The 15,012-nt window shown below is 44.4% G+C and overlaps 1 protein-coding gene across 6 annotated transcripts in view; it reads right to left on the bottom strand.

Annotated features, from left to right (window-relative positions):
• Positions 1 to 1,612: 1,612 nt before the first annotated feature.
• iffo1b (intermediate filament family orphan 1b) overlaps positions 1,613 to 15,012 on the bottom strand; it is a 29,187-nt gene continuing 15,787 nt past the window's right edge. Inside the window, exons 4-9 of one of the 6 annotated variants that reach the window (XM_034041943.3) lie at positions 14,165 to 14,305; positions 13,137 to 13,339; positions 8,682 to 8,823; positions 6,628 to 6,720; positions 5,482 to 5,612; positions 1,613 to 4,469 (exon numbers count right to left, since the gene is read on the bottom strand). In XM_034041943.3, the coding sequence (XP_033897834.1) occupies positions 4,370 to 4,469; positions 5,482 to 5,612; positions 6,628 to 6,720; positions 8,682 to 8,823; positions 13,137 to 13,339; positions 14,165 to 14,305 (810 nt within the window). In that variant the 3' untranslated portion in view covers positions 1,613 to 4,369. The remainder of the gene's footprint in view (positions 4,470 to 5,481; positions 5,613 to 6,627; positions 6,721 to 8,681; positions 8,824 to 13,136; positions 13,340 to 14,164; positions 14,306 to 15,012) is intronic. The other 5 variants (XM_058994036.1, XM_034041945.3, XM_058994038.1 and 2 more) reach the window with 5 other exon arrangements.

The following is a 15,012-nucleotide window of genomic DNA, read 5'->3' as shown; positions in this document are numbered from 1 at the left end:
TAGAACACTTTTCTAAAGGACCCATTATAAAAGTAGAGGCCCAGTTTTGTTCCCCCCCCATGCTTTCCCCATAGTTATCCAGCACATTAACCATAGTGTACACTGGTTTGCTATGGTTATTAATATGCTTCACCAGACCTCTCTGTGCTTTACAATGCTTGAATATGCTTTACCATACCTCTCTGTGCTTTACAATGCTTGCATATGCTTTACCATACCTCTCTGTGCTTTACAATGCTTGCATATGCTTTACCATACCTCTCTGTGCTTTACAATGCTTGCATATGCTTTACCATACCTCTCTGTGCTTTACAATGCTTGCATATGCTTTACCATACCTCTCTGTTCTTTACAATGCTTGCATATGCTTTATCATACCTCTCTGTGCTTTACAATGCTTGCATATGCTTTACCATACCTCTCTGTGCTTTACAATGCTGCACTATGCTTTAGGAGTCGCATGAGGAAGTTTGAGATGTCAGTGCGTTTGCACACTTTCATTGTTAACAATTAAACACAATGCTTGGCTTGAAGACACAGCTTTCATTGGTTTAAACACAATAATTCATTTACCAAGCATTGCTGCCACTGTTTCAGGTGGGGACAGATTAAACAAACTATCTTCTCTTGTCTTTATATGGGGACATATGGAAGATGTAAATCCATGCCAGCCTCTAGGAGAGAGTGTGCTGCCTTTGTTCCTCATAGGAGGATGCCATTTTCATGAAAGTTTCCAGGGATTTCATCTGTCCAGCTGGCTGTGCAGGGCCAGTGAAAGGGCTGCCTGTCCCCTCTCTCCTGCCCCCTGCTGGGCACTGACAGCCCTGTCCTGACATTACTGCTGCGCTGTTGTGAGTTCTTTTGTTCTTGTTGTGTATTTATTTGTGTAGGATAAAGGGGTTTTGAAAGGAACAGTGGACAATGTCCTTCGTTATGTTTAGAAACTCACAGCTTTGATTTGATAGATTTGATCAGCCCACACACACCCTGCTCAGACACAACTGGGTTTCCATTAAATCATTGTACAGCACTGCAGGGGAACCGCCCTGGGCTGCATTGTAGTGCTTCTACTTGTAAACCTGAAACTAATGAGTACTGCAGACCCAACAGGCTCGACCAGTGGAAACTGCCATCCTGTGTCCACCTTCTTGGCTCAAAATCCCTAGACTAAGATGGTGTCCGTTTTCTTTTCCTTGGCTCTAGGGCTGGTCTTTAGATAACTTCAGACTCCCTCTTGTGGAGTTATTAATCATCTACATGCAAACTACGGTGTCTGAACCACAGCTTGTCATAGGGTGTACTGTACACCATGGGACTGATTCACCCGCCATAGCACTGTCAATAGGGTGTACCCCATGGGACTGATTCACCCGCCATAGCACTGTCAATAGGGTGTACACCATGGGACTGATTCACCCGCCATAGCACTGTTAATAGGGTGTACCCCATGGGACTGATTCATCCGCCATAGCACTGTCAATAGGGTGTACACCATGGGACTGATTCACCCACCATAGCACTGTCAATAGGGTGTACCCCATAGGACTGATTCACCCGCCATAGCACTGTCAATAGGGTGTACAGCAAAATAATGCAGTAAGAAGGAAGACAATTAGATTTTAACGCATGGGTTGGGACTCCTTTAATAACCCTGATACATATTGCTGTGTGTGGGTTTGAACATACATATGCATGCTTTACAAAACTGTTACCTGTACATATAATCAGAACAATAAGCTCCACTGCTCTAGCTACAGGCGTGTGGACATTCAGCCCTTTTCATGAGATACTGTACTTTACATCCCCTCCATTTTCCTAATATTTCACTTCTTATGTTTCAACCACTGCATCTGCTTCTGATAAAACACCTTATATATGATACAGGAGTGGCTCCAGCAATGATTCAGACAGCTCCCCTGAGTTTCAGTAGCCACACTTTTATTATATATTGTACAGTGTGCACCAGCATTTCCCCTAAAGTTGCAATATCCATAGTTTTATATATCATAGTTTATAGTCTGACACATTTGCAATTTGTACAGGTATTTTTTTATTTTTATTATTTGCACACACACACACACACACACAGAGTGTTGTACTTTTACTGCGATTCGAAGCTACACGTATTTCAACTTGTGTTTGTGGCGACGGCATTCATTATCTCTAGCTTTGCGCATTTGAATATACAGTCAGGCAGCAATCCCTCTGCTCTGTGAAACTGGCTCTAATCCCCCTATCTGTAACACAAGATCGAGATCCAAAATGGGCCTCAGTTTCCAAACATCCAGACTTCTCATGTTTACAGAGCAATCTATGAAACTGCATTCCGTTGTCTGCCATTTTGGCTCCACGTCTCTGTTGTTAACACAGGCCAGGTCTGAATAGAAGCCAAAATGGCGCCAGTTTCCTAAGCTCATTTACTATTTACTCATGGCTAAGGCATTCACAATATTTAGCTTTGCACATTTAAATATTACATACCACTAGCAAAACCTATATTCTAAGAGTTCTCGCCTCTTATTGTCACTAAAATGTAGCCTTGGTTAGCACTTCTTTAAGGGGAGCGAGGGATAATGTTGCTAGTGCTATTGGGAGAAGAGAATGGATTTGAAAATTGGTTAGCACTCCTTTAAAAGTGGGCAGTGTTAATGTTAATAAAGCTAATAAGAGCTAAGAGAATGGGTTTTTAAAGATGTCTAGCACTCCTTTCAAAGGTGAGGGCAGTGATAATGTTCCTAGTGCTAATAAGAGGCAAGAAAGACCTTGGCACTCCTTTAGGTTCATTTTCTCTGATTGCGTATCATACAAATCCCATGTTTTGTAAAACGTATTGTATGGTAGCAGGACTTTACAGCTACAGCCCTGCACAGGATTTTTAAATTGGATTTACACATCAACAAGTACCTACCTGTACCTGTGGCTATGCCATATTCAAGCTACACGCAGTTTGACATTTCTAGTAATCACTTTATCAACTACAAATATTATTCCGATAATCACATCACAGGGACTGCAATAGGACTCCTGTTGCACAGCAGTGTCACCCACTCCAGGTTATAATACAAGCTTGATCAGCCAGTGTGCAGGTAGCAAGCTCAATAGGAATGGATCACACTGCTACGCACTGGGAGTCTTATTTCCAGCATATCACCTACAGCTTCAAAATATTTCATTTCTTACTGCGTATACATGTCTGTCATGTAAGATTTTCTGCTGATGTTTCTGCTGCAGCATTATTCAACAGGCTTACTAACTACTGCAGCAAAAAATACTGCTTCTGAGGTGTGGGGAAGCATATCAGAGTTGCACAATGCAATGTTACTCATGAGAGATTTCTTTATACAGTAGAAGCTGTCGTATCCGATACTGTAAGATCCCATACCCTCTGTTAACCAATGGACCTCTGGCTTGTGGTACAGATGGAAACTGATCAATGCACGTTTCATTGTGGGTCTAAAACAGTACATTCAGCTCTTAGCAGGACACAGTGGATTGCGTTGCAGATAGAATGAGAAAGCACAGTAAGAACTGGTTTTGGAATGCTGTTTTGTAAAAGTACTGCAGTGTTTTGTGTTGCAGTCATTTCCACAGATGCTCTTATATACATGCAGTATACATGCAGCACTGCTGTGCCTGACATTGCAGTTGCTTTATTAACATCAGGGCATTATGCATTAATAATGGAGTGTAACGACTCCCTTCGAGAGACAAGATTTTCACATTTGAACCGGATGAGACAGTTTCCACTGTACTGTGATAACATTGTGCTGATTATACATTTAATTAAGCTAATTCATAATGAAAGACTTGAAGAAATTTGAAAGAATATTCTGACATGACAAACCCCTGTTAATGTGGGCCATGTTATAACTGACAGCTCATACAAAGACTATACAAGGGGTGTGAAACTGCAGCCCTGTGTCAGCCATGTTGGCTCCATGTGCCCTATGGTTTATATACGCTGCAGAGTCAGCTTTGGAGCCAAAATGGTGCCCATTTCACCCCCCCCATACTTTGTTGTGTTCAGTCAGGTGCTGACGTTTGTAGTAAATCTGGTTCTCTTTATAAGATTTGGATTAGATTTTCTTTTCTAGTGTTTACTTGCAATTGTTAGTAAATATTTACACAATATTACAGCTCCTTCCGACCTCTTAATCTTTCCCACTCTTTCCCTGTCCTGTTTTCTCTCCTACTCTTCTTCCCCGTTTGATATCTCTATCCTTTCTTCTCCGGCTCCTTACTCGCACCCCTCTCTCCCTGCACCCCTCTCTTTCTTCCAGCACTCGCTTTCATCCCACTCTTCACTGCTTGGGGAGGGAGATTGTTTCTCTCTCCTCTGTCTCCTCTCCCTCATTCCCCCCTCTCTCTCCTATCTCTTCTCTTCGTTTTCAGGGGGTGTTCTCCTCTCTTTCTCTGAATCCTCGCTCTCCTCGCTTGCCCCTGGGTCTGTGAATGGAGTAGGGGACTTCCTGTGAGAGAGAGAGAGAGAGAGAGAGAGAGAGAGAGAGAGAGAGAGAGAGAGAGAGAGAGAGAGAGAGAGAGAGAGAGAGAGAGAGAGAGAGAGAGAGAGAGAGAGAGAGAGAGAGAGAGAGAGAGAGAGAGAGAGAGAGAGAGAGTTACACAAACAGATGTATGACAGATATGGCCATCATTTGGTGTGGCCAGCAGGATCTCTATTAATGTTTTAATGTACAGATGCAGACACACTCCCCTCTCTCCCCTCACCTGCCCCTGGACTGTGTGCTCAGTCTCTCCCCTCACCTGCCCCTGGACTGTGTGCTCAGTCTCTCCCCTCACCTGCCCCTGGACTGTGTGCTCAGTCTCTCCCCTCACCTCCCCCTGGAGTGTGTGCTCAGTGGCTCCCCTCACCTGCCCCTGGACTGTGTACTCAGTCTCTCCCCTCACCTGCCCCTGGACTGTGTGCTCAGTGGCTCCCCTCACCTGCCCCTGGACTGTGTGCTCAGCGGCACCCCTCACCTGTCTCTGGACTGTGTGCTCAGTCTCTCCCCTCACCTGCCCCTGGACTGTGTGCTCAGTCTCTCCCCTCACCTGCCCCTGGACTGTGTGCTCAGTCTCTCCCCTCACCTGTCCCTGGACTGTGTGCTCAGTCTCTCCCTTCACCTGCCCCTGGACTGTGTGCTCAGCGGCACCCCTCACCTGTCTCTGGACTGTGTGCTCAGTCTCTCCCCTCACCTGCCCCTGGACTGTGTGCTCAGTCTCTCCCCTCACCTGCCCCTGGACAGTGTGCTCAGTGGCACCCCTCACCTGTCTCCGGACTGTGTGCTCAGTCTCTTCCTTCACCTGCCCCTGGACTGTGTGCTCAGCGGCACCCCTCACCTGTCTCTGGACTGTGTGCTCAGTCTCTCACTTCACCTGCCCCTGGACTGTGTGCTCAGTGGCACCCCTCACCTGTCTCCGGACTGTGTGCTCAGTCTCTCCCCTCACCTGCCCCTGGACTGTGTGCTCCGTGGCTCCCCTCACCTGTCTCCAGACTGTGTGATGAGTCTCCTGCAGGTCTCCATCTGCACGTCCAGCCCCCTCTTCATGCTGCACATCTCCATGTACTCGTGCAGGTGCCGGTTCATGTCGTTCTTTGCAGTGGCGAGTTCCAGCTGAGAGACACGGAGAGACACGCAGGCAGGCTGTCAATCAAACATACTTGTCAATCAAACCAGACCCGTCACTCAATCCAGACCCGTCACTCAAACCAGAACTCTCCGCAGAAATCAGGTGCCGACAATCAGGCGAGGGTCATGTGGTGTTGATCGGGCTAATGTACCATTCCAAGTGAAACAAGTGAAGAAACAGCTGCTTGGATTTGTGTGGATCGCTGTTCTCCACAGTCTAAGAAAAGCAGAATAATGGGTTTGTGCAGCTCTAACTGAAGTTATCCAGGAAGCATCTACAAGGAATGCCTGAATGAGGTTTTGTTTTTGGCGATACCTTTCATGATGCAGATCAATACTGTGCAGCACCCAGGGAGTCGAAACTGTGTGTGAGTGTGTCTCTGTGTGTGTGTGTGTGTGTGTGTGTGACCCAGGACTGACCATGCTGGTCCAGCACTGACCAGGCTGGTTCAGTGTGTGTGTGTGTGTGTGTGACCCAGCGGGTGAGACGTAGTTGTAAGTGACTCTGCATCAGATGCATAGTTCACACACCCTAGTCTCTTTAAGTTGCCTTGGATAAAGGCGTCTGCTAAATAAAAACAAAAGACTTTCCATCTCAACCCAGCACTGACCAGGCTGGTTCAGTGTGTGTGTGTGTGTGACCCAGCACTGACCAGGCTGGTTCAGTGTGTGTGTGTGTGTGTGACCCAGCACTGACCAGGCTGGTTCAGAGTGTGTTCGTTTATGTTTGCTTTTACCAGATTAAACAAAGCCGTCACCCATCTTGGCTCCGAACCCCCTATACGTGACACAGGAGCCGGGCCTCACAGTTGCACAGCACAGGGGAGGGGGGCTTGCAGGCAGGCAGGTAGGCAGGATGACGCTGCTTTGCCTCACACTGGTTTGAATCTCTTACCTCCATGTCTTGGATGCTGCTCTCCTAGCCCCCACCCCCCCCCCGGACCCTCCCACCTCACACCCCGCCCTGCCCCCTGCTGGCCGGAGACTGCACTGCGCGTACCTCAATCTGTCCGATGGTCTCCTGGTACTCGAGCTCCCGAGACTTGAACATGGACTCCGTGTCTCGGATCACTTTCTCCAGGTTCTCCTCCTGCTGAAGAGAAGGCACGGAATACAATAAATACACAGTAATATTCAAATCAGGTTTGAACAAAATGCATATCACATACAGTTATTGAAACAGTGAGCGTTCAGTTTATCAATCGCTTTTCTTCCTCATTAAATCATTTTTGTGATTGATGAGTATCTTGTTGGATCCTGATTCTCCTTGGATAGAGAGCTGTTTACTGTTTTTAAATTATCTGTAATCTGTGTGTGTGTGTGTGTGTGTGTGTGTGTGTGTGTGTGGTGTATGCAGTCGACTCTGCATAATTGCATGGGCTCAGGACGGTGTGAGGTCATGCACATAACCAGAGTGAGCGAATACAATGGGATACAATGACAACAGGTCTACATGTATTCGTTACTCATACCTTTTTAACTAACTTATCTATTACAAGTAACTTAAAATACTGAACAAGTTCAGGAAAATTATACGCTCAATGCAAACAACACCATTCTCTGGCAACGTATGATATGAAATGTAAAATAGTATATATAACAGCCGGCTAACTAAGTCATTGTAAGTTATTTTTATATATTTTATTACAAATAACTTATAACAAGTAACCCACAATACAAGTTCAGAAAAATAAACCAACTTGAAATATGTTATTCACTCAATACAAACAAACACTATTCTCTGGCAACACACGCTATGAAAAAGTAAAATAATGTACAGTATATAACAGTCGGCATAAACTAAGTTATTGTAATACAGTAAAACATAGAAGTTAAACAGGTGTGTACAGTAACCTTATGTAACAGGGGAGATCTGGACTGACTATCAGGCACATGCATATTACTGCAAGAGAAAATAAATAACAGAAATAATCACATACCCGAGGGGACGTGCTTAGTTGTACGGGGAACTCCGGCCATCCCAGTGTATAGAGGGTAACTGAGCGTAGGACGGAGGCTCGTTCTGACCGGCTTAGCGGCAGTGGGGGCACTGCGTAAGCAGCACTTTTGTTTGTAGTTTTATTACTGTGTTTTATTTTCCCTTTTTTGTTCGCCTTTGGTTTTCATTATTATTTATGAGCACTTGCCTGTACCTATGTACCTGTATCGGTAAACACTGTGGTTCTGGTTACTGTTGTCAGTATCCAGGCCATGGACAACAACGCCCTCTACTGGTCAAAATAAATCAGTGCACCTGAGCAGTGTTACAAATAAAGTACTGTCTCCTTGTCAGTAAATTGCCCACCACCCTTCCACACCTTACTATAGATCTTGTGACTACAATGTAGCAAAACAATATTTGATGGAAGTCTGCACGGTATTCGGCCGATTGCTGATCAACAACTTGTCATCAGACTGACAAGCATTTGCCTCATGAAGCAGCAGCTTGAGTGTTGTTTGCAATATGCAGTTATCCAAATTAAAATGCAATGTACAATGGACTTCAGGACCATGCAGCTTGATGCAATTAAGCGAATTATGCATTTAGCCGATATGCATTTAACCGTATCATACAATCATAGAAAATGATGCACCAAACAACGGGACTAGCTGCATGCTATGGAATTAACAGATTTATGTAATATTATCTAATATGCAAATAAGTGGAGTCGACTGTGTGTGTGTATGTGTGTGTGTGTGTGTGTAATTTATATATATATATATATATATATATATATATATATATATATATATATATATATATATATATATATATATATAGTGAAACTGTATCCTATGTTGGCCATTTTGGCTCTGCTTGCTCCATTGATTAGAGCAGGAATGACGGCTCCACAGCAGAGCCACAATGGCGAACCCATGTAAATAGCTTCCAGCTTGTCAGTAATGTGTGTGTGAAACTCTCTTTTCCTGTGTGAGGTGCTGTGTGCCCCGCCCCCCATCCTCTCCCTATGAGTGTGTATGTTTGTGTGACACTCTCTCTCTCTCTCCCTGTGTGATAGGCGTTATATAAACCCCTCCCCTCTCCTCTCTCACCTCTCCTATCCTCCCTCTCACCTCTCCCTGCGCCTCGACGGCTGCCATGGCGTAGCCGGAGAAATCCTCCCAGAGCAGCAGCGTCTCCTCAGTCTCCTCCCAGGTGAGGCTGTCGCAGTCATCCTCGAAATCACACTCCCTCCTGAAACAGGACCAGAGGAATACAAAGCACAGGCTGTACAATACAAAACAATACAATACAATACAATACGCTGTCGCAGTCATCCTCAAAATCACACTCCCTCCTGAAACAGGACCAGAGGAATATAAAACACAGGATGTACTGTACAATACAATACAATATAGTATAATATGATACGCTGTTGCAGTCATCTTCGAAATCACACTCCCTCCTGAAACAGGTCCAGAGGTATATAAAACCAGAGGAATGGTGCTCTCAGAATAATTTCTGACCTTGTTATAGGAACACACTCACAGTAGTGCTCTCAGAATCATGTCTAACCTCCAAGTACAGCTGGTACACTGGAGTGAAACTATTAGCCAGGATGCTCAGAGTATCAAATTTGTTCCACATGGTATTCCTCACCGATGTGTTTCTCTCATCCACTAGGGGGCAGGCAGAGTGTTGCAGGGGGGACAGGTTAATGGTTACACTCCGGTGTACCAGCTAGAGTTTAGACATGATTCTGAGAGCTCTATTGAAGCCACAATGATCTGAAACTAAACGTTGAACTTAAAGTTCTTGCAGCAACACAATATGTAAACAAAGCCATGGAGTCCAGCTCATTAAAACACTGCTCTTTCAGTCACTGCTCTGTTTTCCCTCACACTCGTGAGTGAAACCCGGTTTTTATAATGAACTCAGGCCCATCTACATTTCATTTATCAATATTGTATTTTATTGTGGGTTATACACTAATGAACAGATCCTGTTTCACAACCTCACAGGGCTCCGACCCAATTATTGTGGTTATGCGGACTGCTGCTGTATATTTAAATAGCAGTGATATTACACAAGCCAAGTTGCTCTCTCTCTCTCTCTCTCCCTCTCTCACTCTCTCTCGCTCTCTCTCCCTCTCTCGCTCTCTCTCTCGCTCTCTCTCTTGCTCTCTCTTGCTCTCTCCCTCTCTTGCTCTCTCCCTCTCTCACTCTCTCTCGCTCTCTCTCCCTCTCTCGCTCTCTCCCTCTCTCGCTCTCTCTCTCGCTCTCTCTCTCTCTTGCTCTCTCGCTCTCTCTCTCTCTCGCTCTCTCTCTCTCTCTCTCTCTCTCTCATGGAGGATTGTGGGTTGTGAGAGGGGGTTGGACAGAGTAAGGAGTGAGTTTTGTGCGAGTGGAACTTTTAGGGTTCTATCTTATTTATTTACTTATTTACTATTTGTCCTTTTTATTTATTGATTTATAGCTTATTGAATAGAGCTGCTATGAGCTCTAGTTCTGCGGGGAGCCACAGGCATGGTTTTAAATGTGTCCCTGACACTAACAGTAGAGGAATGTTTATTGGCAGTTGGAGAAAAAGTTGGTTATAATAATATTAAATCAGCTTCACGAATGAATAAAGCTATTGTGGTGTCCTCCGAAGCATGTGCCATCAGCTGACCGCTTCTTTTCACTCTGCAGGCCCGCCATGCAGCCAACCCAGAGATACAGCATCGGAGGACAACGAAGCTCTGGGCAGCTTACAGGCAAGCCCGCAGGCACCAGCTGTCAACAGGGAAGGCTCCTGGGATTGATGTTCTGCAAGGGGAGTTTTATGAAGAAACATGGCCAGTGATTGCTTCCGAGTTTTTAAGGGAAGTTTAAGAGAGGAGTTGCCCGAGTTGCCGTAGAGCTGTGGTGACTTAAAAGAACTGAAGAATTGGTGCCCTGTTGCCCTTCTCTGCTCTGATTATAAAATCTTATCAAAAGTATTCCCTAACAGGATGAGGGAATGCATTGGAACGGTAATATTATTATTTTATTATTAATTTCTTAGCAGACGCCCTTATCCAGGGCGACTTACAATTGTTACAAGATATCACATTATTTTTACATACAATTACCCATTTATACAGTTGGGTTTTTACTGGCGCAATCTAGGTAAAGTACCTTGCTCAAGGGTACAGCAGCGTTGTCCCCTACCAGGGATTGAACCCACGACCCTCCGGTCAAGAGTCCAGAGCCCTAACCACTACTATACAGAGATCAGTCTTTTATTGCATCCCAGGAAGGACAATTTTTGACTATATTTTTAATCCAAGACATTTTATCAACCAGTGACTTTATCTTGATCTGGTGGTTATTTCTCTAGATCAAGAAAAAGCTTTCGATAGAGCGGACCATGTGTATCTTTTTAAAACATGTAACTTTTTTAAAACATTGGGCCAAAGTTCATCTCTTTTATTAATTTACTGTGTTTTAAAGATTAATAGTCTAAGTCTAAACTGTCCCTTCCTTGTACAGAGGGGGATTAGGCAGGGCTGTTCACTGTCCGGGATGCTGTATGCCCTGTCTATTGAACCTCTGCTTTGTAGGCTCCAGAGCAAGCTGGCTGGTCTGAAAGTCCCCTTGGTGCCAAGTGCCCCTCTATCTAGTCCGGCTGTCTGCTTATGCCGATGATATAAATGTTTTTATCACTTCTCAGTCTGATGTGCCGGCATTAGAGGGCAGCTTGAACGTCTTCCAGAGAGCTTCTTCTGCGAAGGTGAACTGGGGGAAGTGCAGCACGTTCCTGTCTGGAGACTGCAATGGAACCCGTCCCCCTTCGCTTCCTGCCTGCCTGTTGTTTTATACCTACCCCCGGGAGAGGGGGGCCAGGGGGTGATCGATGTTCACAGTTGTGTAGCTGCTTTCCGGCTGCAGGCGGCTCAACGGCTGCTGTTTTCTCAGCAGTTGAGCTGGAGTCACACTGCTTTCTCTTTCCTTCGCAGTGTGAGGGGGCTGGGATGGGACTGGCATCTGTTCCTGGTGAATGTGTCCAGGATAGACACCTCTGGGCTCCCGGAGTTCTATACGAATCTACTCAACGCCTGAGTAGAGGTGAGAGAGGTGCTGGGGCAGGCTGCGGCTGAAGGTGGTGCTGTTGAAGAGGAGCCAGCCTGCCCTGGTTTTGTGAATCTCCTGCGCCTGCTGGAGTTGGAGGGGAGATGGTGCAGGACTGACACTCTATTGAGAAAAAACAACTGCACCAGCTTTGTGTGAAGGTGTGCCATGTGAGTGCCCTGTGGACTCTGCCTGATGTTAAATGGTTGGACCATATGAACTGTGCTAATGATACTGTTCCGATATGCAGGACTTTGTACAAACCACCCCTGTCCAAGCGTTCAGGGGATCTGCAGTGGCGCATCCTGTACTGCATCATCGCTACAGGGCGTTATGTTCAGCATGTTGACCCCACAGCTGTGGAGAGGAGGAGACTGTATTCCACTTATTTGCTGACTGTAGACGGCTTGATTTATTGTTTGCTTTTATTGCACAATTACTGGACACTTTTAATGTGACTTTTACAAAGAAACAGTTTATTTTTAATTACCTTTACAGTAGGAAAGAAAGATTTAAATGCTTTTTAATTAATTCTATATTTGGACAAAGTAAGCTGAAGAACTGTGGTTCAACTGATGCTAATATGATTCCTGTTAAAGGCCAGGATTAAGATTGATTTTACATACTGTTCTTTTGTCTGTGATCTTTTGATGTTTGAACAGCGCTGGTGTGTGAGTGAGGGACTGTGTGCATTGGGGGAAGTTGCAGTTGTTTGTGTGATTATTCAAATTATAATTTTTGTTTCATTTTATTTAAAAAAAACAGTTTCACTGTATTTATATAAAGGAATATACATAAATATGTAATTTAATTTTATTTATTAATGTAATACATTTAATTTATTGAATAAAGGTTTTTTTTTTAAATCAAAGTCTCTCTCTTTCTCTCATATATATATACGTGTCACAGGGTTCTTAGAACACTCTAACATATGTCTAACTTTCTTTTAGGATGGAACTCCCACTCAGAACTGTCTGTGTCACAGGGTTCTTAGAACACTCACCTGTAAGTCACTGTGCAGCTTTCCAACTTAAACATTATCAGTCTATCTGGCTATTTCTACCCGGCTATCGTTTCCTCTTCATTAACTATTCCTAGTGATTGATGAGTATCCTGTTGGATCCTAATGCTCCTTATGATATAGAGCTATTTGCAGTTTTTCAATTCTCTCTTTCTATATTATATAATAATGTTAAAGGGCAGTATAGGGTTACAATGCAAGGTTTAATATTTAAATACAGTATAGTTTACAGCAAATAATACTACTAAAATACAATATGAACATAGTAGTATGGTAAACAAATAGCAGTGCAGCCCACTGTCTGGAAACTGGTTTTAGTCTGTCTACATCAAATCTGAAACGGGTGAAATCTAGAAAACCCCAAATTGGTTTTGTGTCATTTGTAGCTACATGACGTTTTGTAGCAGTGCTTGCAAACTACATGTCCCATGATGCCCTGGTGCATGCAGACTCACAGCTGATTGAGCATCCTCTGCATCTCCTCATTGATCTGATTGGCTGCGCTGCTGTCCTCCTCATCCCTGGCCCCGCCCACCTCACTCTCAGACACACTGACTGGCTCCTCATCACCTGGGGCTTGCTGCTTCCTGTCTCTCGCAGGGCGACGCCCCATTCCAGAGGGGGGAGGGGCCACCTTGAAAGGAGACAAGTGCAGTGACTAGAGATGAGAGAGGAGAGAAGAGGGAGAGGGAGGAGAGGAGCGGGAGAAGGAGGAGAGGGAAGGAGTGGAGAGGAGAGGAAAGGGCGGGACTTAGTAATGACCGCAGAAAGAGATTGGATTTTAAAAAGAAAGAATGATGCAGTGGCAGGACAGTAATGGAAAGAAAGAAAAAGAAAGGGGGGTCTATGTCATATGCAAAGGAAGTTTAAATGAGGGACAACTTACATACTGAGAGTGATAGAGAGAGGGAGGAGTGAAAGAAAAAGAAAGGAGAGAGGAGAGAAAAGAGCAGGACGAGGGGGATTGAGGGAGGAGAGAGAAGGGAGAGAGATAGACAGAGGGGAGGAAGAGCGATGGAGGGAGGGCAGGAGAGAGTTGGAGGGAGGGGGAGAGAGAGAGAGACAGACAAACAGACAAAAGTGGGAGAATATAACATATTGATGCTTGAAACCTTAAAACATTTAAATATTCCATCACAGTCTGAATATCATTTATTTTCTACCCCCCTATATACTGGTGAAAGCGTGTTGTGTTGTGTTGTGTTGTGTTGACAGAGTGACACACATATTGTGACCAGCAGGTTTCAAGGGGGAAGGAAACTTTTTCTCTACAGCTGAAAAACAACCTTCTGTAAGACACCAGAAAGAAGGGATTGTATTGTAATGTTAAACTAACAAACTGTGCTGCCAGCTCTAAAACCCTGCTGTTAACACAGGAGAAAACTGTGAAACTGCGGCTGTCTGTCGGCCATCTTGGCTCTAACCTATATGTCATCCAGGCTGTCCGCTCCGCTGTGGAGCCCGAATGGCTGCAGTTCCTCACCTGGAACATCTTGATCATGTCCTCGCCATTCCTCTGCTGCGCCACGTCACACAGCTTGGCTGTGATGTCGATGCGTCGGCAGATGTCCATGTCCACCTTCATCGCCTTCTCCTGGATCTTGGAGTCAAGTTCTGACATGTTCTGAGAGCACACAGGGGGCACGCCCATTACTCATACATCGACAGCATTGTCCTCATTTCAAGACGGGCGACTGTGTCATTTTGTGGAGCATTTAACTTTAGCTATATTGTTATGATAACTTACATTAATTTTGTTAACTGCAAAAGTCTAAATCCAATGCATCAAATGACAAATACAGCTGTTCTGATTTTTTTCAAAGAAAAATGTATTTAGTGCTAAACAATATAATACTTAGGGCCAGATTTTCAAAGTGTTTGCTCCAGTCTTTAATTAACTCCTATTGTTTTTTTAAAAGGTAAAACACTTGTCAACTTAACAAAACTGGAATCAAACAACTAAGTTGTAGATTTCAAGTTCTCTTAGACACTCTCAATGTGTTTTGTATCTCAGTTTATAAAAGTTTAAACAGGTTCTATACAAACAGATTCAGTATGTTAACATCAGCGTCTTTCTCTGTGTCTTCAGTGTAAATTCAATGACTGACGTTTCCACTAGAAGTCTCTCTGTGTCTTCAATGTAATTCAATGGCAAACATTTCCACTAGAAGTCTCTCTTAGTGTCTTCATTTAAAGTGACAGACCTCCAGTTTGTCACTGACTTTATTCAGTTTCCTTTAGTACGTCTGAGGTGTGGAATCTCAGAGTTCAGATATGAAGTGAATGCATGACTGGATGGATGAATGGATGGATGAACTGATGGACTGATGG

The sequence above is a fragment of the Acipenser ruthenus genome, chromosome 20 (genome assembly GCF_902713425.1).
Source record: "Acipenser ruthenus chromosome 20, fAciRut3.2 maternal haplotype, whole genome shotgun sequence".
Lineage (NCBI taxonomy): Eukaryota > Metazoa > Chordata > Actinopteri > Acipenseriformes > Acipenseridae > Acipenser > Acipenser ruthenus.
The sequence above is the reverse complement of the archived record's forward strand: the minus strand, read 5'-3'. Positions and strand labels throughout refer to the sequence as shown.